At 42.2% G+C, this 20,017-nt stretch overlaps 1 protein-coding gene across 2 annotated transcripts in view; it reads left to right on the top strand.

Moving 5' to 3' along the window:
* Positions 1-20,017, top strand: part of Nedd9 (neural precursor cell expressed, developmentally down-regulated 9) — a 110,386-nt gene that overhangs the window by 73,057 nt on the left and 17,312 nt on the right. For both annotated transcript variants that reach the window (XM_048348482.1, XM_048348481.1), the window contains exon 2: positions 5,266-5,712. In XM_048348482.1, the coding sequence (XP_048204439.1) occupies positions 5,266-5,712 (447 nt within the window). The remainder of the gene's footprint in view (positions 1-5,265; positions 5,713-20,017) is intronic.

Raw genomic sequence — 20,017 nt, forward strand, 5'->3', positions numbered from 1 at the left:
ACTTCCCTGATTATGGTCTCCCTTACTCTTTAGTTGTTAGGCCTGAGTGAGTTGGATGTGCCATTTATCTTTCTGCTTAGTTCATCCCTGTCTGCACATACATCTTTAAAGTTTTAAGCAAATGCCTTGTTGAATTTCCTAGGAAAACAACCTCACCCTCCCTGTAGAGAACCAGGAAATCTGAGGCCAGAATCCATTTCAATGGAGCAAATGCTGAATGAGCCTGCATTTTTTTAAACACTAATATAAAGTTTTGGAAATGCAAAATAAATTAGGCCATATCCTTGAATTTAAAGACTCCACAGCTCTGGGTAGGGTAAAAAGCTGTGCTGTAAAGAAAATGTTTGATAGGAATGAGAAGGGAATCCATCAGATCAGATTAGTTGGGGGAAGATAACTACTCTGGTATAGCTGAGGTTGCTTTGAAGGTAGGAAGGGACTTAATGCTGGAGAGCCAGTTCAGAACTGATTGCTGTGTTCCAAACAAAACAAAGCCTGTCGAAGAAATAGCCTAACTTCTTGCCTGGTGGCATACGAAGGCATTAACATTTAGAACTTCCTCTTGTTCTGTGGTCAAGTGAAAGCACTGGACTTCTACCTGATTAGGTAGAATCCCCTTTGGCTTTCAAGTTCTGTGCCCTGTGTGCTGGGCTCAGCACTGGCTGTCTCCAGAAGCTCACATCCAGCTGCAAGTAGAATTACACAGCTGCTATCTCTCCTTGATTTGTTTCTGTGTTAACTTTCCCTGCTCTGGAGATAAATATCGTGGGGCTAAGGGTGTTGAGAAAGAGTAGATCTTGAGTAGATAAACCAGTCTTGCTGAGTTCCAAACTTTGTGCCCTCAAGGAATCACACCTTTCCTCTAAAGTAGAGGACCCCCCCCCCCACACACACACACATTTCTTTCCTGAACAGTTAACTCTTGATTTGCCTACTTTTGCATTAGGGCATTGTTGAATGAAATCCTGTGTGGTAGCCAAAGATGATTTTATCTCCTTACAGAAATATAGCCCAAGTACCCACAAACAAAGCCAACCTCTTTCTTCACAACTTTACCTGCTTTCTAATATATTGCGTGTTACTGGGATCTGATGAGATTTATCCATATTTACCAAGTAATAATATTGTCTTATTTTGGAAGATTTCCTGGATGTGATCTGTAGTTTCATGATTGCTGTTTGTAGAAAGAATAGTCCATAGGAAGGAGTGGTAGTGATTAGAGCTCACTATAAACTCAGAGACATGATGCTTTGAGGTATGAAGTTTTTTTTTATAAAATGTAATTGTGAGCTAAAGAAATAGCAGATATGGGCTGGGTATGGTGGTATATGCCTTTGGTGCCAGCTTCTTAGGAGGCAGAGGTAGGCGAAGCAGCAGGGTTGTAGGCCAGCCTGGGCAAATTTAGTGTAACAACCTATCAGGAAAAAAAAATTTAAATCAAAAGGCCTTGAGGCATGGTTCAAGTGGTAGAGCATGAAGTACTGAATTCAATCAAGCAGCTTAGTGTTCTGGAAACAAATCCCTAGTTCTGTTTCCATTTCCGCCTACAACCTATGACCTTGGGCAAACCAGTAAAAGCGTAGAGGCCAATGGGTCCAGATAATTTCTACATGCTTTCAAAGCTGTGAACTCTTATGGTGGAAAGAGGCTAGGTATAGACATTAGCCCTCTAGACCCATCCCATAGGAAAAGGTACTGCCTTGACCTGGAAAGTTATTTCCAATCAACACTGAGACTGTCTAGCAGTTTGTGAATGGATGTTGGGCTGGTATTGCCTTCCTTGCCACCAACAACCATGTGAAGTTTTTCTTGAATCCTGATTTCTATAGTCCCTAGGGAAGAATAGAGGGACATCATGGGCAACCAAGCAGCAAAGACCCCCACAGTGCCCACCATGGACCATGATGGGGGCTCTGAAGCTCTCCCAGATGGGAACAGTGGCCTTTTGCTTGCCAGGTATGGGAAGGTTACTGGGACAGGCAACAAAGCCTATCCAACCTGACTCCCACATGGGGATTTCTATCTGCCCTTAATCAAGCACGGTCAGTGCTCTCTTCAGAGCCTGTTGCTGTTCCAGGAGTTGGAAGTGACTCAGCTCCCAATGCTTCCAGCTGATTTATGCTGATGGGGTGTGTAGCCCACTGTTTGGTTTTTTTGGTGGGTTTTGTTTTTTTTTTTTTTTTTGCTTTTCTTCTTCTTTCTGTTGGTTTTCTTTGAAGCCAGTATAAATGCACAGCTCCCATAAGACTGGGCCTAAGTCTATTGCTGCTGATTCTGTCCTACCAGCCACTCCCTGGCATTGACTTTTGGCCCATAAGAAAGGGAAAAGAAGAGAAATCGTCAGCTCCCTCCCTGCACTGTAATCCATCTCAGTAGAGTTGGTTTTCCCTGAGATCAACTTGGTAGAAAGGAGCAGAACTCATTCTCTATAATTCTATGACTTCTTTTCTATGAAAGAATGTCCAATTAAATCTTCCAAGAAGTGGAAGAAGAAAAAGAAGGAAATGTTAGAGCCATGCAGTATTCTCTAATGTTTCCACAAATGAGAATAGAATGTTACTCGAGTTTGTCTTTTTTGTACACTTCATTGTTAGAAGGAACCCGATAAGTCTGTAACTACAGCTGCTAAGTAAAACTTTCACCTAAACATAAACTCCTTAGTTCCCTTTTAATTTCCCTTGCAGCTCATTAGACCTCACAACTCATGGATTTTAGTCTATCCTTAACCATCACAAAGCTCCCTGACACCAACATCTGTGACTTTGTCTCCCTTCCTTGAGTTAAGCAGTTTCACCACCTCAAAAGGAACATGGGGCTGGGGATATGGCCTAGTGGCAAGAGTGCTTGCCTCCTATACATGAGGCCCTGGGTTCAATTCCCCAGCACCACATATACAGAAAACGGCCAGAAGTGGCGCTGTGGCTCAAGTGGCAGAGTGCTAGCCTTGAGCGGGAAGAAGCCAGGGACAGTGCTCAGGCCCTGAGTCCAAGCCCCAGGACTAGCCAAAAAAAAAGGAACATGGTCAGCTAGGCAAGTAGCATATTCCTGCGCCCCAGCACTCAGGAAGCTAAGATGAGAGGATTCTTTAAATCTATTGGAGTTTGAGACCAGTCTGAGCAAAATAAGAACTAATCATACATACATACACACACATACATACATACATATGTACATACATACTTACATAAATGGACCTTGCTCAACAGTAGTAGAATTGGATCTTATTCTCAAACCCAGACTAGAAGGCAGATCTCCTACACATGCCACACACATCGCCAGCCAACTGCCTAGCAGAGAACAGTACACTGTACAAGCCCTATAGTTACCAGCAGAGTCTCAAGTATGGGGATGAATGTGAGCCTGTTTTAAGGAGATGAAGGCTGAAAATAAAAATCCAGTGCACATTTCTAGAGAACAAAACAGGGGGCAAAGGCCACACAAAACCAGCCTCAAATTCCACAAAGATGTTATGTTGTGAAATAATGAGACAAGCATGCTTTGGGCCTCCATAAATGACCCACACTGCCATGACCAGCAGCACATCCAGACATGTAAACTCGGCACTGGAAAGGTCACTTTCAATTTCTGAGTGTCTGCCACAAATTCAGCCGTTCCTGACTTCTCTGTACACTGGGAAGGGAGGGGGGGCAGGCATGCGGGAATGGCTGCCAGTGAGCTGGGAAACATCTCCAACGCCAAGAAACGAAATCTTCAGAGCCTTTGAAAGGCTTCCAGGAATGTCAGCATGGACTGGCTGCCCGCTCCCCACTGAATGCCTACTTTGGCTGTCTGCTTAGTACTGAATGTGCCAGACAGACTTTCATACAAAGCGAGAGAGTGTTTGGGGCCCAAGAAAGGGGAAAGCACAGCCTTGCAGATGTGAATGGTGAGATTCAAGAAGGAGGTGATAACGTGGCAGGATGAGGAAAGCCCACCGGAGAGGAATGAGCAAAGGACTGGGTGAAAAAGAGCTAGCATCTACCTACAAGTGGACACATTCCTGGTCTTTCCCTGCCGTCAAGCCTGGAGACACAGCCCACTACCACATTGTGTCTCTGCTTCATTTTCATGACACATTTATATGCCTTGTTTGTAGATTTTCTATACCCTCCCCCAAAATCTGAATCATAAAAGATGTTTTAAAGCTATACCAAGCCATATTTAAGTGTACTTTTTTTGTGTCGGTTGTAGGGCTTGAACTTGGGGCCTAAGCTCTTTTGCTCAAGGCTACCACTTTGAGCTACATCACCTTGTCCAGTTTTCTGGTGGTTAATTGGAGATAAGACTTTCCTACCCAGACTGGCTTTGAACCATGGTCTCAGATCTCAGCCTCCTGAGTAGCTCAGATTACAGCATGAGCCACCAGCACACAGCTCTTAACTGTACTTATGTTTACATTTCAACACTAAATAGAATGCCATTTTTAGTGTAGGTTTTTGAGAATGTTCTTTAATTTATTTTTAACCTCTGACAAATGAAAAATAAGGAAGAAAAAAGAAAGAAGGAAAGAAGAAAAGAAAGAAAGAAAGAAAGAAAGAAAGAAAGAAAGAAAGAAAGAAAGAAAGAAAGAAAAAGAAAGAAAGAAAGAAAGAAAGAAGAAAGAAAGGAGGGAGGGAGGGAGGGAGGGAGGGAGGGAAGGAAGGAAGGAAGGAAGGAAGGAAGGAAGGAAGGAAGGAAGGAAGGAAGGAAGGAAGGAAGAAGGAAGGGAGAGAGAGGAAGAGAGGGGGAAGACAGAGGGAGAGGGGGAAGACAGAGGGAGAGGGAGAGGGAGGGAAGGAGAGAGGGAAAGAAGAAAGTGAAAGAGAAAGAAGGAAAAGAAAGAGAGAAAGGAAGGAAGGATGGAAGGAAGGAAGGAAGGAAGGAAGGAAGGAAGGAAGGAAGAAATGTGCATCTCTCTGAATAGTTTGGAATGCTTTATCCCCTTCAGCTCACTTTCTTCTAAAAAGGAAGACAAATACTTTGTGGAGTGAGCCATTCCCTAGCTCATTAGCAGTGGGCCTCATAATTCCTTGGCACAGTGCTGCAATGGGAGAGATCTCTTCTGGTGTCTCGAGCTTTTCTGAGGAGGCAGTCTGATGTCATTGGTGGCAGATGCGGTATAGATGTATCTGTCTTTTGTCTGCACCATCTGTTTTTCTTCTCACAGCCTATTGTTCGGATTTCTTCTTCACTTTTTCCAGGAAATATGCCTTTCCTAAGAACCTAGGCTATTGAGCATGAAAGCTAATATTTTAACACGATGCCTCTCTGTTCTTTCTTTCCTAGAATCTTATGGCAAGGGCATTATATGACAATGTCCCAGAGTGTGCTGAAGAGCTGGCCTTCCGTAAGGGAGATATCCTGACTGTCATAGAGCAGAATACTGGGGGACTAGAAGGATGGTGGCTGTGCTCTCTACACGGTCGTCAAGGCATTGTCCCAGGAAACCGAGTGAAGCTTCTGATTGGTCCTGTGCAGGAGAACCCATCCAGTCTTGACCAGCCTACTTCTGGGCCAGGGCACCAGACTTTGGGCCAACAGAGGCTCTATCAAGTGCCAAACTCACAGGCAGCATCTCGTGACACCATTTACCAAGTGCCACCTTCCTACCAGAATCAGGGAATTTACCAGGTACCTACTGGCCATGGTACCCAAGAGCAAGATGTTTATCAAGTGCCACCATCAGTACAAAGGAGCATTGGAGGCACCAATGGTCCCCACTTAAGTAAAAAGGTGAGTGACTAACTACAATTGTGTTTCTGCAATAGAATAGAGCAATAGAAATATCCCCACCAGGCTCTAGTGACTCAGACCTGTACTTTCCTGGGGATGTAGAAGATGGAGATTGCAATTCAAGGCCAGTCTGAGCATACCTATAAGAACCTCATCTTAATGGTTGGATGCAGTAGTACAGCCCTATCATCCTAGCTATAAAGGAAGCAAAATTGGCAAACTGCAATCCAGGACAGCTTGACACACATATAGATTCTTTTTGAGAAATAACTAAAAAGTCTGGGGGCAAGACTCAAGAGGGAGAGCACCCATCTAGCAAGCACAAGACCCTGTAGCACAAAAAAAGAAAAGAAATACAAACATTTTCAAAATAATAACCAGAAACTTCCAAAGAACAAGTATACCAATTGGCCTAATTTCTTGAGACAGGATAGCCCAGGCTGGCCTCAAATTTGCAGTCCTCCTGCCCTAGCCTCCCAAGTGGTTTACAGGCATGCACCACTATACCCTGGAACAAAGTACCATTGGCCTACTGCCATTATAAATTCCTGTGTCAATCTAGATATATTAATTCATAAAATTATTGATCTTCATCTTTCTGATAGATCTGCTGATAGACCTGGATTCTGTACTCAAATAGTTTCTAGTCTTTTCTATTTCTTCCTTGAATGATACAAGGCACCAAATTGTGTATAAACACAAAGTTCAGCAAGGGTCCTTCCAAAAGAGGAATCATAACTTTATTGGCCTTGCTAGAAGAAGAATCCAACAGAAGTAGGGAGAGAAGAAACACTAGGAAGGTCATCTCCACCAAGAGTTGTATGCTTGAAGTTTGACTCCTTTAAAACAATAGATACCAGTGGATTGGGGAATAAGTCATCCCTGTGACTTTGAAATCATTTCTGAGATAAGACTGAGGTGGGGGTTGGGAGGTGTGAAAATAGTGGAGCTTGAATATTTAGGACGACATCAAGTTTTAAAAGAATATAAGAGGGCTGGGAATATGGCTTAGTGCTAGAGTGCTTGCCTAGCATGCATGAAGCCCTGGGTTCCATTCCTCAGCACCACATACACAGAAAAAGCCAGAAGTAGCACTGTGGCTCAAGCAGTAGAGTGCTAACCTTGAGCAAAAAGAAGCCAGGGACAGTGCCCAGGCCCTGAGTCCAAGCTCCAAGACTGGCAAAAAAAAAAAAAAAAAGAATATAAGAAAGGGGTGGTGTGTTAGTAAACATTCCCACATTATAACTAAATACCTGGTGTAACTTACTTTATAAAGAGAAAGCATTTATTAAGCTCAGAGATTTTGGTGGTTCCAGGCACAGAACTGCAGTTTATTGGCACTGGCATGAAATTACATATGTATGATAGGTCTTACATTATCAAATGGAAGTCAGTGAAAGGGGTGGGGAGAGACAGAGAGAGACTAGGGTTCCACAGTTTCTTCTGAATGCATTGCCCCCAATGGCCTAAGACATGCAGGACTCATTCCCCACCCTACAGACCAAGCCCTCAATCACAATGAACACTTGGGGGACACTAAACCCGCACGGAAACCCTTGTAGGAAAGGGGCTCTTCAACACTCATTATAATCCCAAATACCAGAACCATTGGAGAGCAATAGAAGAAATACATTGATTTGGTGATGAACAGTGAGCATGTAGTATACTTTTGATGCATGTGATATAATGAACCAATTGATGGTACGATACAATGACATCACATGTGTACACGTGCTGTGAAGCAAATCTTATCAGTGGACCTACAAAGACAATATTCCACATGATGGTGATGCTTCTGTGTGCATTGTGAGGGAGGAATTTTCTCTTTCATTTATTAGCAAATTCCAGCAGATCTTGAAGTTTGGCTTTAAGAACGGACTAATTTAATATAACAACAATCTCCAAAGTAAAGGGTAAGGATGAAATTAGACACCAGAAAGAGTTTACTAACTATTAAGACCTTAAGATAGCTGTGCCCAAACTTGATTACATTTAATATAATATTTTAACTTACAAACCTATGTATATTAGACTTATCATATAAAATATAATATATATTGTTCATAATACTTGTACTGTGCCAGAAGGTTTTGTTGGAAGTGTGGGAGGGGGTAGAGATTTACACTGGGTTCCTTAAAATAAAACAAAACCCTAAATGCATTTCCTGATAATCTTTTATGCCCCAAAGGTGTTTTAACAAAACCCTTAACAAGGGCACACAATTGAAGCGTGCATCCCCTAGGAGAATTTCTTCCAGAAGTAGGAAACATTTATTGGATCTGGCTCCCTGGGTCAGCAATCCCTGGCCTGGCGGTTGACTGAGCTCTGACCCTTCAGTTTTTTTTACACCAGTGATTTGAGATTCGAAGAAAAAGCCAAACTTGGCCTTTATCTCCAGAGGGGGAAAAGAACAGTTGAAAGGTGTAGCTATAAATAAATTCTCAGTCTTGGTGGCTTGCACCTTAAAAATAGCTCTGCCTCATCTGAACTGGTCCCAGGCAGACAGGGGAGGCCAGCACAGGAAATGCCTGGCTGAAAGGTGATGGATCCAACTTTCATCATAGTTTATTTTGGCAGGAAGATGACATGTTTTTCTTTTTTGACTCAATATCTTCAGTTCCAAGTCTGGGAAGTCTGAAAGTTCTGACTCTTTCCCATTGCACGAGTGGCAGAGACCCTGTGGCCTTTCTCCGTGGCTCTTGTCTTTCCAGGGAAAGCAGGAGTTCTGCCTCGCCTTCCCTTTCACTGATGTCCAGGGGCTGCAGTGCCCCAGTGACTCTTGGATACACACATTCCATGTGGCATTTTGTTAATTCTACACTCAAGGAAGTATTTTGTGTTTAGCAAAAGGCATAATCCTTTGGGAGCAGGCCACTCCTGAAAATAAAATAAAATGAAAATCCTGACAGCCCTTCCTCAAAATGCTCAGTAGAAGTGAAGGCCATGGTGGTGCAGGAACCCACACGGGGGGGGGGGGGGGGGCAGAGCAGGATGGTGGCCAAGATGGAAGGGGTAGAGGAGCCAATCTAGCCCTGCCCCTGCCAAGCTTCAAGTGTTCTCCATGACACCCTGACCTTCCCTAAAGAGCATCTTAGCACCCTTGGGTCTCAAGGCTGCCTGCCTCCATCTATTGTCCCCTGGACTACCTCACACCTCAAGGGAGTGAGTTTGCCTCTCACTTCCACCTCTTTCTCAACTTCCTCCACTCCTCCTCTTCTTTTTCTTCCTTCATCTCTTCCTTCTCCTCCCCTTCTTTGCTTCTTCATCCTTTTCTTGTAGTTTACAAGGTTCCTTGTAAATTAAAAATAGGATTTAACCAGAAACTTTTTATAAAGTGTCTTTATAAAGTAAGATTTAAATTAAAAATATATTTAAGAAAAAATACAATAAATTCTGCCTTCTGTCATTCCAACCTTACTGTCAGGGAAATTCCAGCCTTGACCCACCCTCCAGCAGCCCATGCACCTTCACTGATATTCCTCACCCACTGAATTAGCACTGAGAGTGAGAATATGCTTGATAAACCTCCCCATTGTGAGGAGACTGTGCGAGTGTGTGGACTCCGACTCTTATTTATCCTCTCTTTGTAACAATCTCCTTCTGTTGTTCTCTCCCCTTTCTTCCCTCCCTCATTCCCCTTTCCTTCCTGCCTTCCCTCTGTCCTTGTCTCCTCTTTTCCCTCCTTCCCTCCTTCCAGCCTATCTTCTTCCTAGTGGAGATGATGTGGCTGCTAAGAAAGGATTCTAACCTTTTGGCAACAACGTCCATCTATAATGTCTTCTTGGTGTGTATATTGGTGGTGGCGGGGTGGGGGGGGGGGGGAACGGACACATTCACACTAAGCTTAAGCCAAAACCCCAGAAGATAATCTCCATGCAGAAGGGATCCGATCTAGTTTTTTCTTTTCCCAGAAGGTTCTAGAGTTCTCATTTTAGCAGTTCAACTAACATTTTCTCTTTTATTTTTTTTCTCTTTGCTGACTGTACTCATTTTCTTTTCATTTCCCATCTGTACCATGTTGGTAAGGCCAGGACTAAATGTTCCTAGTCATTTAGGCTGTGGTCTGTAAAAGTCTTTCAGCAAGCAAGTGAGGAGGCAGTGGCGTCTTGTTCTAAGTCGCTGAACTGTAGTTTGAAATGTATAATGAGAGACATAAGCACAGTGAGTGGAAATGCAGATTCCCACGCCTTTGGCTCCAGTTGTCATCGAGTAGGTCAGAAGAGGAGTCCAGGAATCTGATCTCATTGAGTCCCTGCTGCGTCCCACAGGAGGTAACCCAGGACCACACTTTGAGAAACCCTGCAGAGGATGATGAAGGGACTTGGACATGTTCCAATCTGATTATGACTCGGGGATTTCCATAGTTCAAAATTCCCTCCATATTGCTACATACTATGAGCTTCAGAAGTTTTACCAACCATGGATTTTTATTTTTTTAAGCCGGTGGATCATTTAAGAAAGAATACAATAAATTCTGCCTTCTGTCATTCCAACCTTACTGTCAGGGAAATTCCAGCCTTGACCCACCCTCCAGCAGCCCATGCACCTTCACTGATATTCCTCACACACTGAATCAGCACTGAGAGTGAGAATATGCTTGATAAACCTCCCCATTGTGAGGAGACTGTGCGAGTGTGTGGACTCTGACTCTGATTCATGTTGCTTTGAGCCTGTCCATCCTTTGGCAAGTTATTATATCCTCCCAGCTCTAACTCTTTCATCTGCCATGGTGTGAAAAGTAGGGGGAAAAAAGTGACTAATCAAACTGACCTCAAAAGGCTATGGAGAGAATTAAGTGGAACCATATATAGAAAGCCCCTGCCATAGTGCCTAAAATAGTGGGAGCTTAAAAAATGACTTCCCTCCCAGGAGTTGGTGGCTAATTCCTGTCCTTATAGCTATGTGGGAGGCTGAAATTGGGAGCATCATGATTCCAGGCCAGCTTGAGGAAAAACATTGGACAGACCCCATCTCAGTCAATAGCTGGGTACCGTTTCTCACCTATCATTTTAGCTACTATGGGAAGCCTAAATAGACAGATCATGGTCCAGGTATATTTCTGGGCAAGGAACTTAGACCCTTTCTCAAAAATAACTAGCACAAAAAAGGCTGGAGATGTGGCTCAGCCGAAGAGAGCCTGCCCAGCAAGCACAAGGCCCTAAGACCAAACCCTAATACCATCACCAAGATACTTTTTCAAACATTTTTTACGTTTTTTTTTTTGGCCAGTCCTGGGCCTTGGACTCAGGGCCTGAGCACTGTCCCTGGCTTCTCTTTGCTCAAGGCTAGCACTCTGCCACTTGAGCCACAGCGCCGCTTCTGGCCGTTTTCTGTATATGTGGTGCTGGGGAATCCAACCTAGGGCCTCGGGTATCCGAGGCAGGCACTCTTGCCACTAGGCCATATCCCCAGCCCTCAAACATTTTTTAGAAAAAATAATGTTTCCTTTCCTGTCAGAGTTTTTTGGAACCATGTTACCTTGTGTGTGTTCCTTACTATGGAATAATGACACACATTTTTTATTACTAGTATCCACCATGCCCTTTGAGCACCTGGCTCTCTCTTTGGTTCAGTAAGAATTCTGCATGGGCTGGAAAAGAATTCTCAAAGTTATCTGAAAACCTTATATCCTGACACCTTGACTTCATTTCACTGGTCTTTTTCCATGCTAAGTTTTGTGCGCAGAGCTGTTTTAGCCATTAGGTTTTGGGGGCAGAATGCCCAGGACCTATGAGAATGTTTGAAAACACAATCAAAAGAACCTCTGGCTCCAAAATATTAAACACAAAAAAACCTGAAAAATAGGAGTTAACAAACATTTAGACAAATAACTAGGAAACAGAGTCATGTCATGCTCATTAAATATTCTTAGTGCTCATGACTATTCTGTGGCATTTGAAAACAATTTGTAAGTTTGAATTTTCTCACTTTGCAAAGACTTCTAAATATGCGTGGTGACTGCCAAGACTTCACTAGCAATTCTAAATTAAATGAGTTTCCAATAGTCGAGCCATCTGAAAAGCTGAATTAGAAAAAAAAAAAAAGGAGAAAAGAAACAATTTCAGTGTTTTAAAGGCAAAACTTCTACTTAATTTAAGAGTTTGGTTTGGATTGTAGCCTAACAAATGCCCCAACACCAAAGGCCTATGAAGATCTGAAACTGTAATTTTTCAGCTTCAAAACTCAGTAAAATGGCCATGTGAATTTTCTCACTTCGTGCCTCATCTGCACTGGGAATCATGGGTTTCTCTGATGATTCTCTGGACTTGTTGCTTTAATTTGAATTGCAAGGATTCGTTTTGTTTTGCCTCCTACTAAAAAACAGTTGGAGCTGAGTACCATCGGTCATGCCTGTAATCCTAGCTACTAAGGAGGGTGAGAGCTGAGAATCACAGATTAAAAACTAGTCCAGGCAGGAAAGTCCATGAGACTCTTATTTCCAAAGAACTACCAAAAAGCCAAAAGTGGAGCTGTGGCTCAAGTGGTAAAGCACCAGCCTTGAGTGAAAAAGCTAAAGGACAGGGCCCAGGCTCTGAGTTCAAGCCCCAGTACTGGCACACACAAAAGTAAAATATCAATTGGGGGCTAATTGTTAACTTTATTAAGGTGTTTACCACTACAGGATAGTCAGTGAGCAAAGTATCAACCACATAGATATTGCCTTCATGAATGAATAATGTAGGGTGAATCAAGAAACAAAGCTTGAAAGTAAAGCTAGCCTTTAAGTTAACCACTGAAAGGTGATTCTGCTCTTCCAGCCATCCAGCACCATATTCTTCCCATCCATGGTCCAGCTCATTATGCAGTATGACAGGTTACATACAGTAGTTTCTCATCACACAGGTCTTTGAGAATGTCACCACCCATTTTCTTTAATAAAAACTATCTGTACATAATAAATAGGCTGTCTAAGCAAAGTATGGCTGACCAATAAATTGGGCATGTGTGAGGACCTAGCTTTTATATATTTTGTACCATAATAGAAAGATTAGTTAACTCTTTTATAGTTATCTAAAGAGAAAGGGTTAGATGTAGTGGCCCATACCTGTAATCTCAGCTACTTGAAAGACAGTCAGGAGTATCAGTTAATGAGACTTAATACAAAACATAGGCCAAATGTAATGACTTGCACCTGGAAGCTACTTAGAGGGCAAAGGTCAGAAGATCTTAGTCTGAGGCTGACCTTGGCAAAAGTGTGAGACCTTATCTAAAAACAAATTAAGCAAAAAGGGCCAAGAGGTAGAGTGTCTGCCTAGCAAGTGAAAGGTCTTGAATTAAAACTCCAGTACTAAAGGAAGGAAGAAAGCATGCAAGGAAGGAAGGAAGGAGTGAAAGACTTCTATTGCATCTCAGAGCTTCCTTTTCATGTACTATGATTTACCTAGAATACCATACTCCCATCTATTCTACCTCTGAACTGCTATTCATCCTTTAAAACCCATTGCAGAATTCATCTCATCTGTAAAGCTTTATCCCTGAAACCAACAGGTTTCTTCTCCATAATACATGTTGTACACTTCACTGACCTCAGGAACCCGTGGTCCGTTGAAATACCACAATGGTCTTCTGTCATAAGGTGTCATAGTCTAGATTGGGGCAAGTACTGCTTTCAAAGGTTTTGAAAATCTCAGCTACTTTTCAGACTTGCCAAGGTCTCATAATGAAATCTTTCAGGAGCATTCCCTACCTTCCAAAATAGGACATAGCCGAATGTTGACAGGAAATGATTCAAAGATTTGAGCTCAGTCCTCCAGGCTCATTCCTAAAAGGTAATATAAGAACCAGAAATACATTGGTTACAATATCTACACCTTCTTAGACTTTGAGTCATCACAAATTAGAGCCAGACACACACACACACACACACACACACACACACTCACACACACACACACACACACACATATTCATAATTGTTAGCTAAGAAACCAAAGACTTCCTTTGTTGGAATCTGAAGCATGGTGAAATATTGCTGCCCGACTACCAGCTCAGATACCTCTAATGAACTGCTACATATATTAAGCAATATGACTGTCTATAAACAAGTAAAAAAATAGACCTAGAGGAAATGAATGCTCCCAGAGAGAATAAAGTCTCACTTCATCTTACTTTCTTTTATTCCTTATATCCTATCTCCCTTCTGTCTCCTCTCTCTCTCTCTCTCTCTCTCTCTCTCCCTTATCTTTCCTCTTTCCCTTTGTCCTCTATCCCTGTCTGCCTCTTTGTGTGTGTGTTGGGGGGTGGAGGGGGTGTCTGTCCATCCATCTATACAGTTTAAGATCTACTTCCAAGACAGGAGGCATCTTCATTTTCTCCATGAATAAATCAATAAAGTACCTATATTCCAGAATGCTACATTTCTATGTAGCATAAAACCTAGTTTAATAGATAAATAGATAAAACCTAGTTTAAATGTTTGATAGTCTACAGCTGGCAGGGCCATGCAGAGAACTGAAATTTCATCTACAATTTCTCTGTGGAAGAATCCAGGTGCATTTTAGATCTTACACAAAACTAGAGGTCCTTGAGCCCAGAAGAGCAGGACATTCTGAGATCATTCTGACAAAGAAGGACTTCTTCCCAGACAAACCCCCCACGCCCGGGGAATGAGCAAACCCTAACACCTCCTTACAAAATGAACAAAGGTCCTTTTTGTTTGGTCAATGCCAAAGCTTCAAACTCAGCTGCACTTTGTCATAAAGCTCATAGATAATGTGCATTTCTAAGAGTGCATTAGTAACTTCTTATAAACTCCTAGCAAGGCAAACAGAAGCTAATCTTCCCTTTGCAATGATCTCATGCTACGTGACCATGCTATCGAAGTAAGTAGGTGAGCTGCTGGGCACAGGGTGGTGTTTGACTAAGTAGATAATGCTCTGTTTGTGAGAGCAAGAGAAGTAAAAATGTGCTGGTTTTATTTAAGAAGAAAACTGAAATTATATTAGTCAATATTATATTTTAAACAGACCTGTCAGAGTTCCTGGTACACAGTGCAGACCTAGAGAATGTCAGAAATCAAAAGCATTTGATTCTAAATCATTGCACCCTAAACCTGACTTTTAAGCTGACATTTTAGAAGTGGTGGGCCTGTGCTGCACTTGTGGAAGGAGTCCAGGTAGGATACTAGCAACTCTTTCTCCGTTGTCAGACATGTCTCCCCTAACAGCTACAGAGACCAAGATCCAGGGGTCCACTCTTTACAAGAACCAACAGAACGTCCCTTTACAAAGGAACCATTAACAATTCTGTAGCTGATGAATTTATTGAATAATTTTTATAATATTTGGTTTTCTCATTTAGTAGCCTAGTTTTTGTTTTCAGATTCATTGACTGTGTGACCATTAAGTTAGTGGTGGCATAAAGTTTCCACTCTTTCCACCTATTCCTCAAGATGGGTTCAAAAAAAGAGTACAGGAGTACTCTTAGGCCCTCTGGGCCCTAGCTACATGTCTGGGACATTGTACATGAGACAGCAACCGAACTTCTCAGCCACTCAGGGGGAGGGATGTGTTAGGGCCTTCCTTTTGCCCAGATGGGCCTAAGGTCTGCAAAGCCAGTCAACCCATGGACAGAACTTTCTGCCTCTAGCAAGAGACTGGATTGATATCTGAGCCCACAGCTGTCTGACTCCAACGCTAATGATTTCTACAGCCCAGCTAATAGCTGGTGTTGCCAAGCCCTAAAATAAGAGGACACATTTAGACATTTCATTAGCAATTCCAGCTCACCAGAATGCTGGGTGCTAAAAGCTTCCTGTTGGCCAAAAAGAATTAAAGTTGTAGCTGAAGGCTCCTACCTTGTATCCAAAGAGGAATAGAAATGCCCAGGGAACTTGAGTTAAGAAACATGAGCAGACCTACCACTTTTCAGCAGTGGTCATTTTCAGAGACCCAAAGGTCATCTGAGGGGAGGTCAGGGGTACTGCTGAGTACAATGTCAAGGTTTGTTTTCTCTGCATTGGAAAAATGCTATCTTCTCAAAGGACTTCAAATTTCTCCAAATGGTTAATGTTGTTCATTAGATATCATGATATCCCCCAGAATGGGTTGGTTTGAAGGGGAACCCACTAAAAGCATAGGAAACTCGATTTTCAAATTATGTTTCTCATATGTGGAAGTTCATTTATTTGGGAGCACTTCTTGGTGAATTTCTACTGAGTGTCCAGTATGTGATTCTAGTTCAGGCCACAGGACATTAAGGAAGGGGAATGAACAGCTGAAAAACTGCCCCCACCCCCATCCCAAACTCTCATTCTCTTCTTGGAGTAACCTCCCTGGGGCTTTAATTCTGTCCAGTGTGGTATGAAGCTAGGGTTGGATTCTTTCCAATGATCCTTGCTAACATTTTATGATCCAGACTCCCTTATCTGATGTTTTCCTAAAAAGGTTTCATAGAATGATCACAACTCAAGTCATAAATAAGTTAATTAATAAAATAAAATAAAAAACTAGCCAAGTGTTGGTGGCTCATGCCTGTAATCTTAGCTACTCAGGAGGCTAAGGTCTAAGGACTAGAGTTCAAAGCCACCCTGGGCAAGAAAGTCCATGAACTTCTTACCCCCAATAAACCACACACACGCACACACACACACACACACACACACACACACACAGTCAGAAGTGGAGGTGTGGCTTATGTGGTAAAGTGCCAGCCTTGAGCAAAAAGATAAGGGACAGCATCCAGGCCCTGAGTTTAAGTCCCAGCACCAACACCAGCAGCAGCACCATCACACACACACAAAACAAATATTCCAACTTAAGGGGTCATTTGATGATAAGTAAGTTTGTCAAATCCTTTGTACCCTTCCCCTAGGGTCCATCCCAACTTCACATTCTGAACCCGAGTGTCTTTTAGAAGCTAGAGCCATGTCAAAAGACAACAAAGGCAGGCAGGACTTGGGATGTGAATTCAAGAAGGAGGCAGCCTTTGACAGACCCAGGTCCTGTACCCAAGAAAACTTTCAGAAAGTTCCTCAGTAACAAGAACTCTGCTGATGCCTTGCCATCAAGACCTACGAAAGTACGTTGTCCTGGAACTCACTGTTATCTGCCATTTTTACCTGTTTAATCTTCTTAGACTTGATACCACCCCTTCGTGGAGCAGTGTCTCTCAGCATGACAACCCCTTTGAAAGCTGGCTCTGGGTTCTGACACCAGAGCCCTTTTCCCCATCCACCTCTCTATCCTTCTTTCCACTAACATGTGAGAAGTCTCTTCTTTAGGAGAAAACAATACAAGTGGGCATTTGATTCTCCACATTCTCATCCCTCGCCTCCTTTGCAGAGTCCCAGCCTCCTTTAGAGCAGTCAGTGAGCATCTTTCTAAACTTCACTTCAAAGTCTACATGTAGGGCCCTGTGCCATGCTGAACTTAGATACAAAGAGCCTAAATGCTTGCGCCTTTAGAGTTTCATTCAAAAGAATGTTTTGGTCTATTGGGATATTAAAAAAAAAAACAACAACAGATTTCTGTACCCAACTGTCATAGGCTGTATTCAGCTTTGTCCTGAAAAAGACCTCAACCACTTGAGAAACCAAGACGTCATTTCCCATCAAGCTCTTTCATGTTAAATGCCTCTAGCTGCTCTTTGGCGCTTGGTCACTCCATAACTAAATATTGCTTTAGCACTCACTACACAAAGAGCTTCCTGAAAGCAGCAGGGGGACAGGCGAGGGGCTCCACAGTCAGAGCTCTGTTTCCACCGCCTGCTTTGCCACAGTGCTGTGGCAAATGAGTCCCTCCAGAGCCCTGTTCCACTTCTGAGCTTCCACGTGTGACTTTGTTCCTCATTTGGAGAAAGAGGCTAGATGTGATTTAGGTGTGGCCAGCAAATGGCTGAGTTCTAGCATAAAAACCAGCCAGCCAAGTAACTTGGAAGGGAAGTAAATCTCCTTCCAAAAATAGAGGTAAAAAAGGATCATTAGGGAAGGGTTAACCTCGGACATAGCTAGGGAGGGTGTATTTTCAGGCCAGACTCCGTTTTTATTATATTGTTGCTATGCAAGTAAATAAATGAGCTCACTGCAACACCCAAACTGGGCAGAGAGAATTTATAGGGAATTAATAAATCTAGGGTAGGCAACATGTGGCTTTTTCCTCTCAAGGAGAAAAAAAGAAGTCGGAATCTTGGATTTTCAACAGACAAACCTCTGTAACTTTCTGAAAATCCACCTCCCAGTCCTGGTGGGCAGACAGTAATGGCACTCATGTTGCATTTTCTGGGGTTTTCTTTGAAATGGAAGGGGTCAGATAGTTCACTTAAGACAAAGAGGTTCTTCTAAAATTTAGTAAATGTTAGCTTAATGCTTTTTAATGGCATTTAAGGGAACTAAGTCATCTCTAATAAGCAGGTTTTAGAAAGCTAAATATTCTGGTTAATGCACGAAACCCAAGGAGACATAACATAAATAAATCAAGTAGCTGGTCAGGAAAGGAGAAAAGCAGGAAGCAGTTTAATTATACTTTCTACCTATGCGAGGCCAAGGAAATCAGTAACTGCTAATCATACTTTCAAATTCAGACAATCTTGCTCCTAATAATAGCAAGGTACTAAATGAGAGCTGTCACCATGATGGCTGAGTGGCACTTTGAAACTTCCCATCAATTATCTATCATATTTCTGAGCATAGCCTGGGTTGCCTAGTGCCTGTGGAGGCCACGGGGCAAAGCACCAGTGGCTGGCTTTCCACGGTCCTGCTGTGCTCCTGACAGAGATCAGCTACAACAGCCGGTAACCCAGCCATCATCTAAGTATCAGAGGAAAAGGACTGCACTTCTAAGTGGGATTCCTTACTGTATTTACAGATTCTGTTAAAAGTATGAAAATTTAGGTTGGGTACCAGTGGTCTACACTTATAATCCCAGCTTATGAAGGAGGCTAAAATCCAGAAGAGCAAGGCTTAAATCCAGCCTGTGTAGAAAAAGTCTGAGGAACTCCATCTCCAAAATAACCAGCAAAAAGCCAAGCTAGAGGTGAGGCTCAACTGGTAAAGTCACCCCCAGCAAGCAATAAGAGCAACTGCAAAACCCTGAATTCAAATCCCAGCACTACCTAAACAAAATTAAATAGAAATAAAATATAAGACTTATGTCTTTATGATTTGGTAATCTTTGATGAATATAAAGATAGAGCAGAACTGTTGACTAATAACACACTAAATCATAACCAATGCTCTGGGGGTTTCTTGTGCTCCTCTAACCTATGTCTGTGTAACTCATCTACTCTACTCAGCTTTTTTAGAAGAATTTTTCTGTTCCTCTTTCTATATGTAAATTACATACATATAAATTTATATACATTATAAATTCATGTGTATTTATATTATGATTGTATATTAAATTACATATTTTATATTAATAGACATTATGTATCATATTTATGTCTATTTGTATGTAATCATATAAATTTTATATTATATATTACATGTAGTTTTAAAATATCACATACTAATTATATATGCTTTTGGAATATGGTGTCATTATTTCAAAATTTCCACGCAATGTATATCAATAAGATCAAGGTAATTGGCCTATCCATCAACTCAAATGTTTATTCTTTCCTTGTGCTGGAAACATTTGAAATCTTTTCAACAAACTGTTTTGAAATATACACTTCATTGTTGTCAACCATAGATTTGCTCTACTGTGCTGTAGAAACATTTGAAATTATTCTTCCTGTCCAACCAGGCCACTGTACTCATCCATCATCCTCTTTCCAGCCCCACCTCTATCGCCCTCCCCAGACTCTGGTCACCATTCTCAGATTGTCGATTTCTGTGAGATCAACATTTCCACCTTGCCCTGCTTTGGTCTTCCTTATGACTTCTGGAAGGAAGTAGGAGGAAAAAGAGAAGTTGAGATGAGAAATTGAGATAAGTAGGTGGTCCCTTGCCTCAGAGAGAAGCACGACAAAGCATGGAGGGACTTGAAGTTGCCTGGAAGGAAGGAGGATTTCCCTTCATTATTGGTGAAGTCCTACAGCTTCCACTGTTCCACTGAGCTAGAAGTACATAGATGACAAGCTGAAGTTTTCCTAACCCTATGGCCTCTGCTACTGCTGTCCTTCCTCCAAACTAGGCACCCAGCCAGCTCCACACTAAGGAGAAGAGACATTTTCAAGGAAAGATGTGCCCCCAAGTAGGCCTGTTGAGACCCTGAAAAATCAGCACCATGTGAGCAGTTCAGGGAAAATGCTTTGCTTCTACAAATTCCAGAGAGATAGGTATACGTCCTATTTCATGGTGAAATTATTAAGACAAACAAAAGTACTTATAGTTTTTACTTACTGAAGAGAATTTAAATAGTGT

This window comes from Perognathus longimembris, chromosome 6, assembly GCF_023159225.1.
Source record: "Perognathus longimembris pacificus isolate PPM17 chromosome 6, ASM2315922v1, whole genome shotgun sequence".
Lineage (NCBI taxonomy): Eukaryota > Metazoa > Chordata > Mammalia > Rodentia > Heteromyidae > Perognathus > Perognathus longimembris.